At 39.9% G+C, this 22,835-nt stretch overlaps 1 protein-coding gene across 3 annotated transcripts in view; it reads left to right on the top strand.

Moving 5' to 3' along the window:
- FOCAD (focadhesin) overlaps positions 1–22,835 on the top strand; it is a 132,730-nt gene that overhangs the window by 8,629 nt on the left and 101,266 nt on the right. For all 3 annotated transcript variants that reach the window (XR_011050036.1, XM_068422429.1, XM_068422430.1), the window contains exons 3-8: positions 416–504; positions 3,555–3,629; positions 5,142–5,296; positions 10,413–10,517; positions 18,734–18,835; positions 22,496–22,700. Coding sequence is in view for 2 of the 3 variants with exons in the window: in XM_068422429.1 (XP_068278530.1) it covers positions 448–504; positions 3,555–3,629; positions 5,142–5,296; positions 10,413–10,517; positions 18,734–18,835; positions 22,496–22,700 (699 nt within the window). In the remaining variant the exon portion in view is untranslated. The remainder of the gene's footprint in view (positions 1–415; positions 505–3,554; positions 3,630–5,141; positions 5,297–10,412; positions 10,518–18,733; positions 18,836–22,495; positions 22,701–22,835) is intronic.

Below are 22,835 nucleotides of genomic sequence, written 5' to 3' on the forward strand. Positions count from 1 at the left end.
TTTTTGCATGAAATAATTGAAAAATTTGTGGAGAATTTTGCATTTTAAATCATGTTTTAGAAACTGTGAACTCTCCTCTTGAGCTGTCCCATTTTCAAGTTAATGAGATATACTTAAAATGATATCAAGGATAAATGCTCTCAGAGTAGACATATGCTGTGCCATACGGAACTGTATATTTCCTCCAGCTTTAAGGAATGTCCATCACCCGTTCTTTGTGCAAGACCAATGAGTATTCAGCATTTCTTGGGTTTAAGCCCATAAAGCGAAGTGATATGGTAGACTTAAGAGCGGGAAGAAAATGCTGTAACGTTATATTTGCTGTTAAGTACAACATAAATCTGTGTATTTTTTTCTGGCAAACAGCATGCTTTCTTTCCTAGTCCTAGGTATATCTTTTTAATCTCTCTTGCAGAGCGAGAGCTGGTGTCATATGACAGAGCCAAAATGTTGGATGACATCAAGAAGCGGTTTGAATTTCCTAATGCAGTTATTCAGTCACAGGTAATTTTTTTAAAAGCATTGAACAAATTGAATTGTCTGTAGAAACCTTTATTTCAAGGCCTGCTGCCTGACTGTAAAAAGGTGATAAGGAAGACTTTTTTTTTTTTTTTTTGGGGGGGGGGGGGTGGGGAAGGTGGTTTGCTCCAAAGGCAGAAAACTATGGAAGTAGGGTATTCTTAAGTTGCCAACAAATGCTAATTGCCCTCTCTGTGTAATCCAAACATTGGACATAATTGCTCAGAGACTGTAAAGTCTCTGCAGGAAAATCAGAAACTTCCCAGGACTGGAAGGTTTAAGTGGGGCCAAATGTTTTTTAGTGACCCTGTGGTCTCAAGAGAAGACAGGAGTTACCAGATGTCCTGTGTGGGGTCGAAATACTTCACAATACTTTATAGAACCATCTTTAGGACTGATCTGTTTTCTTCCTGTTTGATGAGAGCTGATGAACTACTGCAGTCTTGTCTGTCATCAAAGAATAACTGTATACAGCTCCACTGTGATCAGCAGACCAAATCCCTTTATTTTCAGATCCATGCATTGGCTCCTGATCATATTCACGTGAAACTTTCTCATGTGCATGAAGTGTTTATCATAATATTTTTAATGGACAGAAAGGAAGAAAGTAACAGGCTCTGTTTGAAAAATACACCTTCCTTTGGCCATCTCTCATTTCAGTATTAAAAATGTATCTCTTCAGCTGTAAGATTATTGTTAACTTCCCTGCTTTCTTCCTCTTCTTGTTTTGAATTCAGGATTAAATATATAGCCATTTGTTTGGTGGAGTAAGTTGGTGTGATGCAGGCTGTGCAACCTGATGTCTCTGTTGCCTTTTCAGTTCAGCTCAGTCTACATTGGTTTACAATAATTAAGTTTGAAAGAGAGACACACAAGTCCCCTTGTGATCAACTTGGCATTTAGGAGAGGAAGTCGTGTCCCTGAAAGCGAGAGTTCATCAAGGTCTAGCAAAGTGTCTTGCACTGCAGATGAGTTCATGACATTACTAGCCTTGATGAGCAGGACTTGGCATCTTTGGACCAGTTCATTTTTCTTCAGTGCAGAAGATTGTCCCTGTTGTACAAGTATTGCTGGAATGTCTTGGCTTATCACTACAGCTGCACATCATTTAGGGCTACTGATGTGCTTTGGTTGATTTTGTGCTGTGCTTTGGTTGTTTTGCTAGTTTCCACTTATATTCTGTGAACCCTGAAAAGCATGCTGTAATCTTCAAACTGTCATCAGGCCAGGGTTCAACTTCATGAGACATGTCTTCTCTTTCTGGGACCAACCAAGGTATCTGCTCTGCAGAACATGTGACCTACACAGACAAGGATCAGGAAAGTGAGGAACTTGAGCACAGTTTTGTAGGTCAAAAAGTTTTACTGGTGAATCAAGTTCTTGGAATGCAGTGGGCTAATCTACATTTTGACTTTCCTGTATAGCTCACTGCAAAAGCCACTTTCTATTGACAAGCCTCTTTTCTAGTGTAATGAAACTGTTTTAAGGATGTGGGTGTGAATTAATTTCTGAAGTTCCTTATAAGCAGGAAAAAGAAAAAATAATAGAAGATTCACTTGGCAAGTGCACAAAAAAAAGATCTAATCTGCTTTGGAGAGCATGTTCTTGCTCTTGCAATGGGATAGCTGCAGAGAAACAGAGAGAAATGTCTGACTTTGTCCCATTTTCTCTTTCTGTTTTCAGAAGAGTAAGATTCCCAAATAATAAACTGTCTTTTTAGGTCAAGTGTGTTAGAGTGCATATCCAAACCTTTGAAAAGCATAATCCTTGTAGTCTAGGAAGGTTTAAAGTGTCATCTTCCCTGGAAATGTGAACTGTTACCCGAGTGCTACTGTTTGTCATGTCAGGCTAGCAACTAGTATCTAAATCAAGTGTAAATAAATCCTGAAAGGAGAAGGAACTTGAAAACATTTAAAATAATCTGTCCTGTCTTTTTATACACTAACAAAACAGCATGTTACTATTATTTTTTTTCTTGCTGGCTTCCTAGTTTTTCCAAAAGTAGGGATCTGTCCTTACCTTGAAGAGTAGATACAGCTGCTATTCTGTTTATATTGTTAATCTGAAACATTTTTGTGCTTTTACTCTGAAAAGATGTCTTTCTGTTTCTCACAGAAAGGAATTTCTGTGTAGCAATATCAATGATTATGAAACAAAACAGAGTAAGGCATTAGAGATGAGTCAGAAAACAAAAGCCTGGATTCAGACACCCTGAAGCCTTTGAGGATATTTCAGTCTTTCAGTTCACATTTAGATTTTTAAAGGCATCTTGAGGAAATCAGACATTCCTTCTATTAAAATAGAATAAGATGCTTAATTTTAAACCTCAAATGAACAAGCATACTTTGTTCTTTAGAACTGAAGCGTTTTTTTTAGAAGGACCTTGAAAATTTAAATCTTGTTCGTGGTTTCTGCCACAGAAGAGCTTTGTGAGAAGTACTGTTAACTTCACATGCCTTATTTAAACTAAGTGAAACATTTCTGGTAGTAGGTATGCTAGGGGATATGTAAAGTGATTAAGATATGATAGTCTGTCCTCAGTGTTTAGCAAAACTCGTGATGAAAAAATTTGGGCAAGTTGCTTAGATTTGCTGTGTTTCACTTCCTCTCTTGCTTCCTCTGTGCTATATAGTAAAGGATTTAATAATTACCAGTGTTGTTAAGTACACTGAGATCTGTACAGCAGTGGAGCTGTAGATGTCTTATTACAGTTGATGCGTTAAAATATCTGCAATTCCTGAGTATGTACCTGATTCTAATCTTACAACGTTCTGTACAAAGAGACCCTTAGATCTATGTGGAGCCCTGTGAAAGTTTGTTCCTCTTCTGCCTCAGGATAACAATAAAAAGTAGTATGCCAGCATTATGAAGAGTTTTGGCCCTAAAACATGTTTTGGCTTCCATACCAGTAAGTTTCATATTTCAAATCACAATAAAATGATGATATGCAACAGCGGTTTAAGTTCTTCCTAATGGAGAATTGAAAAATAACGCTTGGTCTGCATGTGTGTTTTTTTTTTATTTTTCTCTTTTAGGCAGTGGGTCATCTGGTTGCTGCAGTACTGAAAGAAAATGGCTCTTCGGAGAAGATCAGACAGGCATCTGACAAGGTCTGTGGCGTTCTTTCACTTCTGTCTTCTCTCCCATCCATATGTACTTAACGTTTTTTTAAGATTGCCCATTTCCCATTGTGTAATTTTAATAAATCCTGGAAGTTAAGTAAGGTAGTTAGCAATATGTCTGGGCATACAGGTAGAAACAGTAAATCTCTGGGATTAGAAGTGTAGTTTTACTTCCATCAGAAGTCCTAATGACAGAAGTCTTAATTCTGCAGAATACCAACATCTAGCTGTGCTCAGTTTAAAAGAGTTTTATTTGAGTTTTTTTATGTTACTGCAAGTGAAGTGCCATATGGTGAGACGTTGCCACTTGAGTAGGAAAGTCTTTTACATCACTATAAAAATTTCAAAAAACATGGCATTTTATGTACCTGTATTGGTTTTATTTTTCATATTAACTAAGTAGAGCTTACGTTTCTTTGAGCAAGCATGGTGCAAAGGCATAGTTTGCCTTTTAGTAGAGTCAAGCTCGCTTAAGTGCAGGTCTGTCTTGTTAACTGAGAGGCGTATGAAATGCTGGCATTTGCAAGTGTCACAGAAACATAGGACAGGTGTTAGGATTTGCTCCTCTGTTCTTCCTCTCAAAAAAGATTTTTCCTTCCAGTCTGAAGTCTTAAAAAACCCCCTCAAACCAGCAAACCCAAAACTGAAAAGTGCTGAGTTTTGATGTGAGGGAGTGTTGGAGGTGTGTAGTTTCTTTAACAGAAGCTCCTCCAACAGTCCTGATCGTAATCATGTTCCCAAATGACATTCTGTTTTGAGCTACAAGCTGACACTTCCAATTTGCCACCCCATGAAGGTATTAAACTGAAATACAACAACAGCTTCTAAAATGCTAAGAAGCAGAAGATTGTGCTACTTAGACATTACAGGCTCTCTTTTTATTCAAGAGCATTTTGCAGTGTTCAGTTGTTTAAAACTTTCCATGTTTCTCCATTTGGAAACTACAAAGTCAGCAAACTAACCTGTGAATGCAAATTTAGCGTGAAAACAAGCAGCAGTTTTGATGGATACTGCCAAATCTTTGTGCTTACTAGCAAATAGAGAGAACTGAGGACTTCATACGGTGAGTGAAGACGACTTAGCTCTGGATAGCCGTTTGTATGCCTCCCTTTAGCTGTCTGCATGACACCTTGCTGTAGACATAGCTTAACATAGCAGTTCCTGAATTGCCTGCAATTACATCTTGATCTTTTTAAGGAAAGTGAAATTGATGGTAGCTGACCTGCATAGGCACAGCTGAAAAATTCGTCTGCATTACCCGTTTCTCAGAGACTCCTCTCCCTACTGAGGGCATAGGCAGTAGGGGGCAGGAAAGTGGGAGCAGTCCTGGGAAAGGCCTTTACTTAAGTGTAGATCTGTACCCCAGCTTCCTCTTTTGTGCTCTCTAAGGCTTCAGGAGAAGTTGCTGAGCAGTTTTTTATTTAAAAGTGTGTTTGAGATTAATGAAGAGAAATCAGTGTCGGCCTTCTCATTGTTTGTGTCTTACGCTTTTTACTTTAGACTCCTGCTCTGAACTTGCTCTGGGAGAAGTGCTGCAGTGAGAATGTTGCCTTGCGAACAGCCTGTTCTGAGGGGTTGGTGGCACTTGTTGCAGAGAAACATGCTGAGCTTGACTATGTTCTTCATGGAGCTCTTAACCTGATTCCCTCGGCAAGGTAGTATTTGGTTGCCTGATTCTGTGTCTTTTGTCAGCTGGTTATCAGTCATTGCTTTTTCCTTGTAAATACAGGGGAAGAGGAGAGGTTCTGTAAATGACATTATCTTCAAATACGCTGTGGAATTAAGGACTGGCATTGCCCTGCCACTCTCCTGAAGGGTGTTGCTTTCATCTTGTCAGTGTGCCAGTGTGGGCCTGACTTTAAGAACTCATAGAGTCTCCTGTACATGTAAGCTGAAATTTTTAGCAGTTCAGACTAATGCTCTGAACTTTGAACTGTGGAACCTCAGAAGTCAATGCTCTGCCTAGTTTTGCTGCCTCTATCATGGGGAAAGGGGAAGAAAACAGCAGCAACTTACAGGGGAGGGAAATAACTTCCTGATCAGTCTGTCCAAATAACTAGTTGCTCAGATAAGACTGTGGGTGGGGATTAGGAATGCTGGATTTGTTTCCTTGTCTGCTGAGGAAGAAATCACTTTACCTAACTCTGCAGCTACTTCCTCTTAGAACATTCTGCAAATATAATGCCTACATCTCACAATGGTGTTTTGAGCTAGACTGCCCGCGCAACACACTGAGAACACAGTGTTGTGGGGAAGAAAAAAGACACTGTGCATAAAATCCATAAACGGGCAGTCAAATGATGATTGGGACAAGTTTCCATTCAAATCTACCGACCTTAAGAAGTTCTTGGGTTATGTATCTCTCTTCTGATTTTTGGCAGCTAACTAGGTTTCTGTGCGAAGCCTTCTCATTCTCTTCCTAGGGAATGCTACTGTTGTTTTTAGCCAAGCCAGCTAGTTGGTGCGACACCTGTGATGTGTTATGCTGGTGGGCTCAGCATAGAGGCTGCAAGAACCATTCTATGCAAGACATGTTTTTCACCCTTTCTAACATTCACATCATCAGTTTTAGGCTGAGGTTTCTCCTGGTCAGTCTGAGCCAAAGGTTAGTTTAGGTTTGAGTAAACTAGTGAAATGCTTAAGAAATCAGGACTGTTTCTCTTCTTGTGACTTGCTTGTTTACAGCTAGTATCTTGCTGTGATGATGCTGATTCTATGCTCAGTTTACCATAGGTGGTTGTGGATCCCTAGGAAAGGTTTTGTAAATATATTTTTAGAATATGAATAATTTCTGCAAACCGCTGTTATCCAAGTGACAAGATTTTATGAGTTCAGTTTGGGCTTAAGGGAAGAATCTGCATTGTTAACAAAGAAGTAAAAGCATCTGTGCTTAGACTATGAGAATCTGAGTCCTGTGGGGTAAGGTGGAAGGAAAGTTTCATTAGCTGTGGCTTGCAGACTAAGAAATGTGAAATTCCTGTTCAGCTAAGGGTTTGTTGTAGTATCAGCAGTTTATAAGGAAATGAAATGTTAATACAATTTTGTATTTCAGAAAATAAAACATGTAAAATAGGGTATTTAGGGTTGAGTTAACCTTAAAAACAAAATCAGAATTATGTATTGAAAGGGCTTGGATCTGCCCCATTTCTACACCATTCTTAGATTTTTCCACGTGTGAAACCAACATACATGACTGATTGCTGTAGTAAGTGCTGGCAGATTACCCAGGAACCTTTTACGTATTTTTGGCTTCTTCCCCCTCCCCCAAGCAGCCATGATTCAATCTGCAATCACTATGGATTGCAAAGCAAGGTTTATATAGCCTAACCACATTAGTCTGTGGGTTTAAAATGTCTGTAGCCTCAAGAACTGATTAAACTGACAATTTCAGATTTGTTCTTTTTGTTCCATGTTCCTTTCAGTGCTGATATTCTTTTCTTGACTTTTTTAGAATTGTAGCCTACTATTCGTCATCCTGTTCGCTACCAAATTTTCATCCAGGTTTGCTCTGTGGCTTTGCACTGCTGTGTGCAGTGTCTCTAAAATAAAGTAAATATTAAATTAGCCGCCAGTGGCAGCCAGCAGAAAGGCACTTGGAACTGCTGAGCACCCTACAGTGCTGAATGGAGTTAGGTGAATGTTTTATTGGCAAAGACTACTCATGTTGTGTTCTTGCTTCTCTTCCTTCTGTTATTATGAATTTAGCAGGGGCTTAGTGCACCTGGTGGGTTTTATTTTGTCAGGTGTATCAAATTCTGCACACTAAGAGAAAAACATTTTGCTTTGTCAGAGTTGAACATCCAGTGCTTATCTGAGTTGACTTGTTACGTGGTTCACGCTATCTGCTCATTATACAAATGGGAATGTATTCTTACCCTCTGGTGCATCATTGTACTGTAACTGTCTCTTAGACCCGGTGTTCAGTTTCGTCTGATGCCCCACGAGTTTAAGCTTCATGGAACACCATATTTATGTGTGTGTTAGTGTGTGTATGCATGTATACAAAATATGTATATATGTGTAAATATATACATGCACATTTTTACACATTTTTAACACTGGTTTCCAGCTTTCTGTGTAGAAGGTGATGGGAAGCCTCTGTGGCCTGTATTCAATAATGAATGAGCATAAATTAACAAGTTGATCTATTAAAAACCTGTGAAACAATGGATTATTGTAATCTTTAAGAAATTTTCAGAAGGATTTCTGTGTGTGTGTATGTTTTCAGAATATTTTTATCCCCTGAGCATCCATAACTGTAGGAGGTGGGGAAATCCTTGCAATATGTCATGCCATTTTGCTGCTTGTGTTCAGGAGCAAAGTGCAAGGCCTAATGCAGCCATTCTCCCCCCACCTCCTGCCTGGGAATTAGGACCAGCAATACAGGAGTTTCAGAACAGGGAAGCCTGTTTTCTTATTGTGTTTTATGGTTTGTTTTTCCCCTCGCTGTATGGTTACCCAGTTGAAGATGGGGAATACGCTAGCAAATTCCCATTTAACTGACTCTTTCTAGCATGAAGTATCTAAAAGGTTGCTGTTCTCTTTTTCTCCCCTATATCCATCCAAAAGTCTCTCCTTCCTCCTCTTTGTTACATTGACTGTACTGGGATTTGGAAGCCTGCTACATGCCTTCCTGTTGGTTGCTTTGCAGCAAAGTTCTGTTGAACCTAATGTTTTCTTGTACAGTGATTTCAGTGTTTCGAGAGCCAGGTGTCATGACAGCCAGTCATTTTAAAGGTTACAGGCACATCTGAAACTGGTCCATTTTTGGAAGAAAGAAAGTAAACAGAAGCATGTTCTGTCAGTTTTGATCTGGGTCAGTGTTTTCCAGCACTGTTGCAGTAGTATGAAAGGCACAGAAGAGAGAATATATTACTTTGCCTGTATCTGGAACATGAAACTAAGCATTTATTGCTGGGGAGATCGACTGTGGGAATCTCTAGATGTTCCCTGGTGTGCCATACCAGCTTATGGAAGAGAGTCTGTCTGCAGGTGGTGATAAGTATAGTAAAGATCTGGTAGTTATAAGGAATGTTTGCCTGTGTGTTCCCATTTTACAAATGATGTGGGGGTTTTTTATGTTATGCTTCTATAATCATATGATCCTTTGCCTTTGCAATTTTTTAATCTTCAGTAAAGTGTTTATAAATATCAAGTCAAGATATTTCTTTGTGATTACATGTATGTTGTTACCATACATTGTTGTGCTGATGTTGGTCCAGCCTGTGTGTGTAAACTCCTGTCCTTTAGCAGTGTTCATGTAAAGTCTCCCTGTTCTTTGGTAGAAATATCTTAAATTTGTTCAGAGTTTTGGGTATAGCTTAGAAGTCTAGATGTATGTATATCCTAAACTATTGATAGTTTAGGAAGATGTTTGTGGAGCATACTGCACTCTGCCAAACAGTTAATATTACTGTATCTCAGTTTGCTCATGTGTTAAATGAGGATGATGGTTTGTTTGTTCTATGAGAGGGTTACATAAATTCTGCATAATTTCTTGTTTCCAGCTCGCTATCTGAGGAGTTCTTGCAGTTTTCCATTCACTGATGGAGAAGTGGAATTACAGATAAAATACATTTCTCAGATTTTTTCCTGCTAGGAAGGAAAGAAGTGGGAACAGTAAAAAAGAAAAACAAAAAACCCCCAGCACCCAATTATCTTTTTCCTCCCTTATCTTGCCCTGTGTGATAGAAGGAACTTTTTGTCAGGTGATGATCTCTTATAATTGTGTATTGTGTTAGCTCTTCCTGTTTGTTATGTGGATAAAGTGAGGAGTAATTATGGTTTATTAACATGAGTAGTAAACTGTCTAATATATTTTTAGGGATGATGGTGCAATTGTATAGCATGTTCTAGATGAAAAGTCGAAGAATCAACCATGACTTCTTTTTCCTCTGCTTCTACATTTTCACCTTGTGAAAGAGTGTTTCATTATAGAATCCAGGCTATCTTCAAGAGAAGGGATTGGGTTGGATCTGGCATGGCCTGATTGGAAAGGTGTGGAAAGCACTTAATTATGGGGAGCAAAATTTTGAAAGCTATCCTTGTAAGCTCAGCCAAGCAGTAATAAGCTCTAGACCTCTTGAGCTCTTTACTGCATGTCCACAGAGCTTTCTTTCCCCCTTGTGGTAGACTTTGATAATTGCTTTAGTGTCTCTCCAGGAGAATATGGAAAATCCTATAAAAATTCCAGAAGTACTGTTGTTTCTTGAATTTACCTGAGTGGTAAATTAAACAGCATAGGAAGAGGGAAATAAAACAGCTGTATGTACCTATTTTATGTAGTCCTTGGCTCCTGAGATCCAAAGTTGGCACAAACTAGATGTCTCAAGTGTCTTTTCTTACAAGGTGATTTCTCTTGCTTTCTTTGCTAGACAGTGGCATGGTTGAAATTTGTGTAACATGCTGGATGTTTACCTATACACTTACATTCAGAGAAGAGCTAATTTTCTGGTTTTAACATGTTAAAAGCACCAGTTTCAGTTAAGTTGGGGACAGCAAATGTGCTTGTAAGGTATGGTAGAAGCAAACCATCAAAAGTTTTAATTGATTCATTAATTATTCTTTCTGCTGTTTAGCTCATTATGTAAAAAGGAAGAGACACGTGGATGCACAACTTTCCCAAAATTGTGTGGGAATATGTGAGGAGATCCTTAAGGGAGAACTCAGGACTTCTTGAGTGTCAGTTTTGTTCCTGGGTTCCTCTTCTTATGGAAGAATCAACTAGTGTAACTACATACATGACTTTAATGTATTTCTTTTTATCAACAGAAACGTGCATGGTTTAGTAAAAACTATTTGGAAATTACTACAAATTCAAGCTGTTCAACTGGGAAAAGATGGAGATGATGCGGTTTGGAATCTATATGGAATCAGGTTAGTTTCAGGTTGGTTTTATTTACATACCATAATAACTTTTTGTCTGATTTCCAGAAAAAATATCGATTAAGTGTTGATACTGCCTTTCAGTCTGTCTCTTCTTCAGGGCCTTTCAAGGCCCTGTGATTTTGAGATCTGACTTTTGGTTTCTAATGTACAGAAAGGCCTGTCTTTATTCAGTGACTTGTTACTTACCGATTTTTGTAGTTGCGTGCTATCAAGTGCCATTAAAACTTAGTTCCTGAAGGAAGTAGAAGAATGTATACAATAACTCACCAACAGTAACCTCCTATTACAGTTCATATATTATGCTGTCAACTATGCAAAAGTATTCCATACAGAAATCATCAATAAAGAATCAAAAAGCATCAACATGTTCTCAAGTAGTTTGCTATTGTCATCTCTCTTGGTACATTTTAAAACCAGTATTACAGGGTAATAACTAAATTTGGGTAGGCTACTCTTAATTCTGGACTATAGAATTACTTCTGTAATACTGCTTCTTGTGATGATGTAATATCATGAACAGTTCCTGAAAAGAAAAGGGAGAAAATAATGTCTTGCAGTTTTGGGGGTTTTGTCTAGTTATGTTGTAGTGGGTTTGTCTGGGATGGAGTTATCTTTTGTCTGGGATGGGGGGGCATTCATTATTAAGGTGTTTGTCTTCTGAAGCAACTGCTACACATACTGAATCCTGACTTCCCAGGAAGTGGCTGGACATCTCCTGCTGATGGAAAGTAGGGAGTAAATCTTTTTGTTTTCCTTTGCTTTCATGTACGACCTCTGCTTTTCTTTGTTAACCTGCCTTTATCTCAACCCACAACTTTTTAATCTTATTTTCTCCCCATACTGCTGAGGAAGGGGAGTGAGAGAGCAGCTTGGTGTGCACCTGGTGACTAGCCAAGGTCAACACACCACGTAAGTTTTCTGATTTAATCTGGGGAAGCCTCTCTAGTTTTGATGCTGGGATTCTCTATTTTCTCTAAGCAAATTAACGTTGGAAAGTAGAGAAGGGTTTACCTCTGTTCCTACAGAAAGTGGGATGTGTTCCTTTTACGCTAGTAAGTTACCCCATCTCATATATCACTGGATTTTGGGATTCCTAATTGTTTCATAAGCTGTGTAAGTACCACTGGGTTTTGGGTTTGGGGTTTTTTTTCAGTAGTATTTTTTTTATATTATTGCAATGGTGGATAAATAGCAAACCAAATATGCTGGGTTTTTTTAAGGATGTGTGAAAAAAGTTATGTGATTTTTAAATTCACATATGGGATGTTCTGCACTTTTTGTTATGAAGTTAGGACCAGCTGTAGGAGAGACAGAAGTAGTCTGCAAGTCGGTCTGCCTGTGGACTAGAATTGAGCATTCCCAGTAGATTTATTGTCTCGTCTGGCATAAAGTTATCTGTTTCCTGTGCATATTAATATAGTTGTCTAATAACCTAAGCTCAAGCTGAATTGAGTGGAAGGGCAGGGAAGAGGTGTTTTTGAGGAGCGCTTGTCAGCATTCTCAGTGCAGATGGGTTATGACGTGCATGTACAGAACTTTGGCTGTAAATTTTTGCTGAAAGCTGTTATTTTTTTTTTAATGAACTAGTATTTTACATTATTCATGCATAGTTTTTGTTGTCTTAAAATTCTGGAAAGCTGCCAACTTTCTGAAATCAAAATTCAGAGCAGGTGGAAAAATGCTCAAAAAAATGCATATTTGATGGAGTAAAGTGCTATTCTATCTTTCTGAAAAGAGTAGGGTCACAGCTGCATACGCTGAAAAGTATGTTGACTTCAGACATTGTTTCCTCATATAGAAAAAGCGATCTGTCACTTAATTTGTGCTCTAAATCAGATTGGAGCTCTCTTGTGTTCAGAGATGTAACAAAAAGGTTGAGATGACCTAAAAGTTAAAAAAAAATTCTGTTTTATTGTTGCCCCTCACGAAAGATTTATCTTTTTTTCCCTAGACACGTATTTACAGGTGGATAGCTGCTGTGTCTGGTTGTGCATTTTGCTTTATCCTGAACCCACTGGCAATAACTTAGGGTAGTAGCACTGTAGTATCATTTGAAGCTGTGCATTTTACAGTGCTGTGCTAGCAATTCTTAAGTTAGTGTTAATGATAAATTGCATCTACACACCGCATTTTTCCTACCACTAATAGCATTATCAAGTGGAACTTCTTTGGGCTGCATGTTTTGGTGTTTCATTATTAATTACTGTTCACTGTAGATCTTAGCCAATTTCTTTCATCATCCTGTTCAGTGCAGTTATATTAGTTTCAGAACACACAAATCTGGCATAAAAGGTTTGCTTTTTTTTCTGGTTAGTAAGCCATTTTAATTTTAGACTTGTCGTGTTACATGTGCTGGATTTATGAAGGTTCCACTGACTTCAGTGTCGTAGCAGCACTTAGGTGACTGGAGACATTCTTCTCATTAGGAAAGGTAATTAATTCTTAAAGTATGACAAAGGTATTGAAATAAGCAGCTGTTACATCTCTGTGTGTCTATACACGGCTGTGCACGTTCAGGGTCTGGGCAAGGTATGTGAACAGTGTTTCTAGCTTGCTGATAAATGTTCCTGTCTATGATGTTGCTGGATTCAGGTGCCAGACAGGCAACAAGCTTTTTGTCTCTTGCATGCTGTCATCTTGGAAAGTTGCAATGAGGCAATAACCTTAGCCTTTCTAGTCTTCGTACACAGATTGTAAAGGACTCTGTAACTTCAGTAAACTGTTCACAGAATCAAGGAAAGTGGACATAGGAAGACCATGTATGTAAGTTAACAAATTTTAAGGAAATGAATGTGAGAAGTGCCAGGCTTGTAGCCCCAAATATGAAGGCCAGACGTGTAATATACGCATACTTTGTGGTCTTATTTGGTATCTGTTTTCTGAACATGCTTCAAGTAGTCCATCACATCAGCTGGCTTTCTGAAAGTCACTGTGTCTTCAAATTATTTGTTTGCTTGAACAGAAACACACCTCTTTGGAAGGAAAATTGTTTCAGGAGCGGAGGGAGAACCCAGTGTAAAAAAAAAAACCAACAGACAAAACAAACAAAAAACAACCAACCAACCCAAAAGCAAACAAAAAACCCCACAATTTCTGAGCTTGATAAAATGTTCCAGTGACTGATTCTTTGTCAGTGAAAATACATTCTCTTTTTTTTTTTTTCAGTGTGAATTTGCCAGTTTCAGTTACCAACCTCTGATTCTTGTATGCTAGCTTGACATTTCTTGCTGTATGAAATATGTTCTCAATGAAAGTACTTAGGCTGCAATGACACTATTCCTTAATCTAATCCTTGTTAGCTTGTGCTTCCACTGAGAGATGTGTTTTTCCAGGCCTTCATGAGACAGCCATGAGAATAGTTAAACTTCTCCAGATTTTTAATAACGGAATTTGAAGATGGGCACCAGAATAGAAGCATAGCCTGTAGATAGAGGGAAATGATTACACTTTTTCCTTGGCACTTACCAGACAGTATCAGGAGTACTGTGTCCAGTTTTGGAGCCCTCAGTACAAGAAAGAACTGATAAACTGGAGAAAGTTTAGTGTCTAGGATGGTCATAGGGCTGGAGAACATGCTGTTCGCTGAGGGAATTAGGCGTGTTTAGGCTGGAGAAGAGACCACTTGGACGGGACCTAACAGCAGCCTTCTCAAGGACTGAAGAATATATAGACTAGACTATTTAATCTGGAAGGGACCTACAGCAATCGTCTAGTCCAACTGCCTGACCACTCCAGTGCTGACGAAGTTTAAGCCTATTATTGAGGGCATTGTCCAAATGCCTCTTAAACACTGGCAGGCATGGGGCATTGACCACCTCTCTAAGGAGCCTGTTCCAGTGTTTGACCACCTCTCGGTAAAGAAATGTTTCCTAATATCCAGTCTGTAAACCTCCCCTGGTGCAGCTTTGAGCCATTCCCATGCGTCCTGTTGCTGGATCGCAGGGAGAAGAGATCAGCACCTCCCTCTCCATTTCCTCTCCTCAGGAAGCTGTAGAGAGCAGTGAGGTCACCCTTCAGCCTCCTTGTCTCCAAACTAGACAAACCCAGAGTCCTTAAACGCTCCTCATAGGACATGCCTGCCAGCCCTTCCATCAGCTTTGTTGCCCTCTGCTGGATGCATTCAAGGACCTTCACATCTTTCTTAAATTGTGAGGCTCAGAGCTGCACACAGTACTCAAGGTGAGGCCACACAATGCTAAATACAGTGGGATAATCCCCTCTTTTGACAGGCTGGTTCTGCTGTGTTTGATGCACCCCAGGATGCGGTTTGCCCCCTTGTCTGCCAGGGCACACTGCTGACTTATATTGAGCTTCATGTTGACAAGCGCCCCCAGATCCCTTTCTGCAGGGCTGCTCTCTAGCCGCTCCTCTCCCAGTCTATGCTTGTGCACCATGAGTTCATCCTGGGTGCAGAATCTGGCATTTTGACTTGTTAAATTTCATGCCCTTAATGATTGCCCAATGCTCCAATCTATCTAGATCCCTCTGCAAGTCCTCTTGTCCCTCGAGAGAGTCAGCAGCACCTCCCAGTTTAGTATCATCAGCAAACTTGCTAATGGTGCATCCAACTCCTGCCTCCAGATCACTGATAAAATATATTAAACCCCCTTCCAACCCTAGAGTTGAACCCTCAGGAATACTGCTGGTCACCAGCCAGATGTAGGCTAGATCACTACAACCCTCTGAGCTCTGCTTTTCAGCCACTTCTTCATCCAGCTCACTGTGAACCTGCTCATCCCACAGTGGGACAACTTGTCCAGGAGGATGCTGTGAAGGACAGTATCCAAAGCCTCACTAAAATCCAGAAAAACTACATCTACCACCTTCTCTTCATCCACTAGGCAGGTGACCTTATTGTTAAAGGATATGAAATTAGTTAAACAGGGCTTTCCTTTTGTGAACCCATGCTGACTGTGCCTGATGACTGAATTACTCTTTAAATGCCTTTCAGTAGTACCCAGTATAATCTTCTCCATAATTTTTCAGGAACTAACTTTTCAGGTTAGACTAACAGGTCTGTAGTTCCCTGGGTCCTCCCTCTCGCCCTTTTTGTAGATTGGAATAACGTTTGCCAGCTTCTAGTCAGCAGGAACCTCCCCAGACTCCCAAAACCTTTGGTAGGTGAAGAAAGATTACCAAGAATTCAGAGCCTGGTTCTTGGTGGAAGAGCAATGGGAAGTGAGCGTAAGTTTAAAACCAGGACTTTCTGACTGGATATAAGGAAAAATGTTTCACTGAGCACTGGAGCACGTTGCACAGAGAGCCGAGGTAAATTTTCTGTACACTGAATACAATACTGAAGTAAGACGGCACCTGCAACTCTTGGAATTATCCCAGTCATAGGCTGCAGAAGACTTCAGTGCTGAGACTGAAATCTACTGTGACCTGTGTGTGCTGCCCGGCCCACCCCCCTGCCCCACTTTATTTTTCCCCCTATACCCATTAGGCAAGGGTACTTATCCTGTGATTTTTGGCAATTCCAAATAGAATCTCATCTAATGTTCTATTCGTTAGAACATGGATCAGTAAGTGTGCAAAACTATATGCTTTCGTGGTGCTGAGTGGTTTGGAAGCAGAGTTTGTTACAGTCTTGCTTTGCTCTTCCCTTTTTATTCATGTAATTTTTCTAAATGCTGAGACGGCACTAGCTTAAAAGCTGTTCGGTTAATCCAGACAGAAAGCTAAATATCTGCTCCTGAAGAGCTTGTCCAGCTACTTTATTTTTAATTCTTCCTGGATGTGTATATGGTCTCATTATCTTGGCACAAGATAAGCTCCAAATTTAACCTGCCTTTTTTTTAATAGAGTAAGCTGAAAGCTACTAATTATTCTTTATAAAGATATAAATGCAATATGTTAAATTTCTTCTCTTTTAAGCTTTGTTAAAGGTGTGCCAGACATAACATGCCAGGTTCCATTGCTAAATTTCCTTCGGTCTTTAGGTACAATAGCCTTGTAACTGCTCTCAGTTGCATTAGCCCGTTTGGGTGGTGATTTTCCTTGATTTTATTGCTCAGACACTATTGGTAGTTTTTCAGCTTTATTATTCATTTTGTAATTATTTCCCCTACTTAGGTCACCTTACTAAGAATGTTTACTCCCTCATATTTATCTAATATGACACTAAATAAGTGTTATTTGCCACGTTCATGGAAAATCGATTTTGAAGATAGATTTGTGGTCCTATTTCCAAGTCTTGGTAGTATACAGGCTCTAATGTGTCTGTATGTAGAGATGACTTAGCAACAGTTTTCTTTATCTGACTTTATTGTGTTTCTGTGGATTTCTGCTGTTTTGTTAAAGGTGCAGTTGTCTTTGTGTCTGAATAGAAATTACCTGAATCTGGTTTAACTTTCTTGCTGATGAGTTATATTCTAAATAGTCTCTTGATTTAGACCAACTGCCCCCAGGCTAACGTCCTCAGCACTGCAGTTAAGTCTCTCTCAATAAACAAAAGCTTTTTCTTGATGCCTAAAAGCATATGAATGACACTTTTTGCTTTGTGAATATCCTTCCATGGCAAGAACTACTTTGTCAGAGCAAATTTCCTGCACTTTACGACCCAGTGTAGTTTGGAGCTTTTGAAGAGCAGCAGTTGACCAAAACTTATTTTCTCTTCAGGTACCTCAGAATTCTTAATGAGATTGTTTTGTAGCATGTAAGGACACTGCAGTTATGTGCTGTTACCTGAGCTACACAGCTGCAGAGTTTAGTGGGTCATATTGTCATATCTGACTGTTCTCTTCTATTGAAATAGATATTTGCAGTTTCCTTGGTTGTTAGCTCTATTCTGACCACATTGCAAAGAAAACAAGATGTATTAGGTATGTAAAATATTCTGTAACCAGCTTTCATAACTTGAGGGGCCTTTCATTCAGCTGATGTTGATGTTTATTATTCTCTGATTATCCTCAAAACTAGTCAGTTGCCCAAAATTCAAACAATGTTAACATTGAGAATGTAAAAATAACATAATATGGAGCACCTCTGTTAGTTTAAGGATATGTCTGCTAGATTATGTTTTTTCACAAATAGTATCTTACTAGGCATAGCAATAGCTCTAAACATTCCTGTTTATGCAGGTAAGTATTACCTCTTGAGCTCACTTAAGGGAAGCCTTAATACATCATCACGTTATGCAATTTGAATTTGCTATGTAATGGAAAAAAATATTTTTAATTCTTTTATGGGATTCGTGCAGATCTAATCCACTTCACCTGGAGCTAGGATGGTTTGGTGCTGCTAAGATGAAGCCATAGCACAATGCTGTTGAATACGAGTGTGTCTCAATGAATGTTGTCTGCTGTAATAAAAAGACTGCTTCAGATCTTGGGCTTTCTGCTCTTCACAGGGTTTTTAAAACAACAATAACAAACCAAATACCATTATAAATCCTTTCTAAAAGGCTTATTTGACTATATCACTCACTGTAGCAAAATTAACTACCATCCTGCCAAGGTTTTCTTCCACCTGCTGCTGTACAAGGGTAGTCACTGTTTGATGTGAGCATTGCACTTCTAGGTGGTGTAGATGGCATTCAGTCACTGACTTTGGAGATGGGGAAGGGGTTGGTGATAGATTCATCTGAGAAGAACAGGTGACCGCTAGGCTTCAGTAACCCTTTTAAACGTTACCATTCTCAGAGAGCTGGCAGTAAAGTGGAGGTCTCTAGGCTGGTGGTATGGCCAGCCTTTCTCCTTTCCTGCTTCTTTCACCACCTGAAAAAAAATAAGTTGGGAGCAGATTTAAAGTAGTAAGTGGGATGATGGTGACCTCGATTGGTCTCAGGTGCTGAAGATTTGTACCTGTGCTTGAAAGACTGGATTGATGTGTGACATGTGGTTCAAATTCTTCTGTGGCCATTACTTGGAGCCCACTGCTAGAGCCTGGTGCTGCTACCAATGACTCTAATCAGGCCACACATTTGAACAGCGGTCCTTAGACATTTATTTTAAAAGGAAAAAAAAAAAGAAAAATCAGACAAAGACTTTTTGAATAGAGATTCTGTTTTAATTTTGTTTCCTGAAGTTCTTGTAAAATGCGCTCTTTTGACAGCATAGCAGTCTTGTCAAAGCTGGTAAAGGGAGTTGGTAATACCAGGGGGTTAAATTGTCTGTTTCTACAGCTGCTTTTAATTTGAAGATACTTATTTGCACACTTGCTTTCTGCATTATAGATCCAAATGTTTTTAATTTGTGTTTCAGGAACACTCCTCATCCGTTAATAAGTGTCCTTGAAAACAGACCTGATTGCTGGCCAGTAATACTGCAGCAGATAACAGTATTTTTCCATCAGTGTCCAGAGAGGTAAATGAATGAATAACTTAAAAATAGTAAATATAGATAACTGAATCGTATCAGTGTAACTTTTTTTTTTGAAGGCAGCTGCAATAAGCAGTAAGAATTCTGTCTTTTGAAAAAGATAATTATAAAATTTAATGACACCATTTAAAGGTTAAAAATAGAATATTAGTAAAATACTAGAATAATCCATCAAAATCAATTTTTATGTTTTTTAAACTCTTATGTTGATATAATTTTTATGGATGTGGAAAAGCTGGTGCAAAATTGATAGGACCTTTGGAAATTTTTTTTTTTTAAATATCCAATTTTTATTATTTGCTTTGTCAAGATTTTGACTGCTTAGTCAAAAAAGATTACTAGTTTGCAAGTGTAACTCATCTGTACCAAATGGTGGGATGATAAAGGGAAAGCACAGACAATTATTTCTCACAGTAAAGGATGAGGTCTTTAAAAATGATGTATGCTTCTTCATTTAAAAAAAATAGGAAAAATCAATGGCAAAACCTTATTATAAAATACCTTTAACAATGAACAAATATCTTAAGCTACCAACAATGTCAACATTTCTTCACGCTTATCTCCAAGAAACTTGTCCAATAAAGTTTCAGTGTAAGATATCAAACTCCAAGGGAAGTTGGATACCCAACTCACAGGGAAGTCTGCTGCCTCCCTGGGACTCGGGTAAGGGATGTTACCAGGAGGCTTCCTGAACTGGTGAGGCCCTCTGACTACTACCCTCTATTAGTATTCCCGGTGGGTAGGGATGAGATTGAAGTGAGAAGCCCCAGGGCAATCAAAAGGGACTTCAGGGCCCTGGGGCGTTTGGTGAAGGGGGTAGGTGCACAGGTTATATTCTCCTCAGTTCCTTCGGTGTTAGGTGAAAATAGGGAAGGGACTATGAAAATACAAAAGATTAATATGTGGCTAAGAGACTGGTGCCGTAGGTGGGATTTTGGGTTCTTTGACCACGGGGCAGCTTTCATGGCACTGGGCCTGCTTATGCCAGATGGGGAACACCTGAGTCAGAAGGGGAAAAGGGTTATGGCTCAGAAGTTGGCAGGGCTGATCAAGAGGTCTTTAAACTAGGTTCGATGGGGGAGGGGGATAAGACCAGGGCAACTGCAAATGAACCTGGGGGCGACAGGCCTGCGTCGGGGGCAAGACCGCTAGCACAGCTGAAGTGCATTTACACCAATGCACGCAGTATGGGCAACAAACAGGAAGAGCTAGAAGCCACTGTACAGCAGGAAGGTTAAAAACTGGCTGGATGGCCAATCCCAGAGACTGGTGGTGAATGGCGCAAAGTCCAGCTGGCGGCTGGTCACCAGCGGTGTTCCCCAGGGCTCAGTTCTGGGGCCGGTGCTGTTCAATATCTTTATAGATGATCTAGACGTAGGGATTGAGTGCACCCTCAGTAAATTTGCAGATGACACCAAGCTGGGTGGGAGTGTCGATCTGCTGGAAGGTAGGAAGGCCCTACAGAGGGATCTGGACAGGTTACATAGATGGGCCGAGACCAACAGCATGAGGTTCAACAAGAACAAGTGCCGGGTCTTACACTTTGGCCACCACAACCCACTGCAGCACTCCAGGCTGGGGGAAGAGTGGTTAGAAAGCGGCCCCGCGGAAAGAGACCTGGGGGTGCTGATCAACAGGCAGCTAAACATGAGCCATCAGTGTGCCCAGGTGGCCAAGAAGGCCAATGGCATCCTGGCCTCTATTAGGAATAGTGTAGCCAGCCGGTCTAGGGAAGTGATTGTCCCTCTGTACTCGGCCCTGGTGAGGCTGCGCCTTGAATACTGTGTCCAGTTCTGGGCCCCGCACTTCAAGAAAGATGTTGAGGTGTTGGAGCACGTCCAGAGGAGGGCGACCAAGCTGGTGAAGGGTCTGGAGGGTCTGACCTACGAGGAACGGCTGAGGGAGCTGGGGTTGTTTAGCCTTGAGAAGAGGAGGCTCTGAGGTGACCTTATTGCAGTCTACAACTACCTGAAGGGAGGTTGTAGTGAAGTGGGAGTCGGCCTCTTCTCCCGGGCAACTAGCGATAGGACAAGAGGACATAGCCTCAGGCTTCGCCAGGGGAGGTTCAGGTTGGACATTAGGAAGCATTTCTTCTCAGAAAGGGTCATTAGACATTGGAATGGGCTGGCCAGGGAGGTGGTGGAGTCACCATCTCTGGATGTGTTTAAGAAAAGACTGGACATGGCACTTAGTGCCATGGTCTAGTTGACAGAGTGGTTGTACCCGATGATCCCTGAGGGCAGCGGTTGGACCCGATGATCCCTGAGGTCTCTTCCAACCTGATTGATTCTGTGATTGATTCTGAAATGTTGCAGCAGCCTTAAAGCCAAATGTTTTCAGTGATTTTACACCTATATGTATGCTTTTCAGAGAAAAATATCTCTTTCTCCTGTTTTCTGGAAGTCTCATACAAATCCAACAGAGTAATAGTACAGTGACATTGACATATATTCTGTTGCTCTGAGTAAACAAATAAGTTTATTAATCTCTCAAATGTCTAGTGGGCCTAAACTACATGATCAACAGTAAGACTCTCAAGCAAAAGTGTGTTTTGTTCAATTTAATTGAGCAGAGTATTTTTAAAATACTGTTTGCAGACTTGTTCTTCCACTCAGCTGCCAAATCTGGGACTCGTGAAGAGTCCTGTCAGATGTATGAATGATGGGATGAACTGTGGATTTTTTGCTGGTGGCTTGTTTTGAATTAAAACAGGAGTTCCTCTTGTTGAAAAGGAAAATATCTTAAACTTCCTTTGAAGCTTTTTGTGCATGGTTTCTGTGGAATGAAGTTCTAGACTGAGAATATGGAATCATAGAATCATTTAAGTTGGAAAAGACCCTGAAGGACATCGAGTCCAGCCATTAACTTAACACTGCCAAGTCCACCACTAAACCATGTCCCTAAGTGTGATGTCAACAGGTGTCACATATGTTGATGTAGATCTATTACTGAGTTCTTTGTAAAGCTCTGAATCAGGGCTGAGTCTTGTTTAAAATGGCTTTTATTTTTTATTCCCTGTATATTTGTTAATGTATTGATCACTGGCTTTATTTGGTTGTTTTAATGTCAAGAACAGCTGGTATTCCTAACGTGGTCAAGCCAAAAGAATTGTTCTGTAATAAATTTTTTACTGGGAAGCCATCTTGGTTAAAGCAGTTCCTGTTTCATGTAATTGTTTAAGACCATTGGGCAAAAACTGACAAGGAGTGGATGGCTTTTTTAGATTGAAATTAGGTTTTATGTGTTTTAAAAAGATATTTCTGAATAGTCTTGTCCAAATGCTACTTCAGAATTGCACACTAGTCTCTCATGACATTCAGCAAGGAAAGTCACTTTCTTGAATTCATGAGGAAAATAAAAGAATAAAATTAAGAGTGTTGTAATCTGCAAGTACATATTGAGTAGTATTCATGCTTAAATATTGAGTCTTTTCACAATTGCACTTCATTGTATGGTTGCTGTATAAGGTGTCATGATGGTACTTTGTGCTAAGTTGTCAAAGGTTTTTTGTGAGATTCAGTAGTGCCTTTCATATCATCTTTCTGTTAATTGCATCCTGTAATGTCGCATTGCTTGGGTTTTCCTTGTTGTTTGTTAAGTTTTCAGTGGAAAGCAGTCTTGGCAAACTTATTTCTTAAACTGCAGGGCACAGACTTCATGTGTTGGCATAATGGCTCCATTTCTAAGATACCTGTATGGCGAACCATCGCAGTTACGGGAATACGCTGAACTGCGAATTGGTTTACTTAAGGTCTTACTTCAGCCTCATGGTCCAAAGCACAAAGAAGCACCCTCCATGCTGGAATGCCAGATTCTTCAACTTCTGTGTGATTTGATTCCACACCTTCAGGTACCTTTGCCCGACCCCACCTTTTACAAATAAATGCTGTCAAAGCAATTATAGCAGTAGTAGTATTTCCTTTAAGTGTGCAAATACAGCATTCTCTTCCATTTCCTATAGATCAGATTTGTTGGTAGTACAGAG

Source organism: Nyctibius grandis, chromosome Z (assembly GCF_013368605.1).
Source record: "Nyctibius grandis isolate bNycGra1 chromosome Z, bNycGra1.pri, whole genome shotgun sequence".
NCBI lineage: Eukaryota > Metazoa > Chordata > Aves > Nyctibiiformes > Nyctibiidae > Nyctibius > Nyctibius grandis.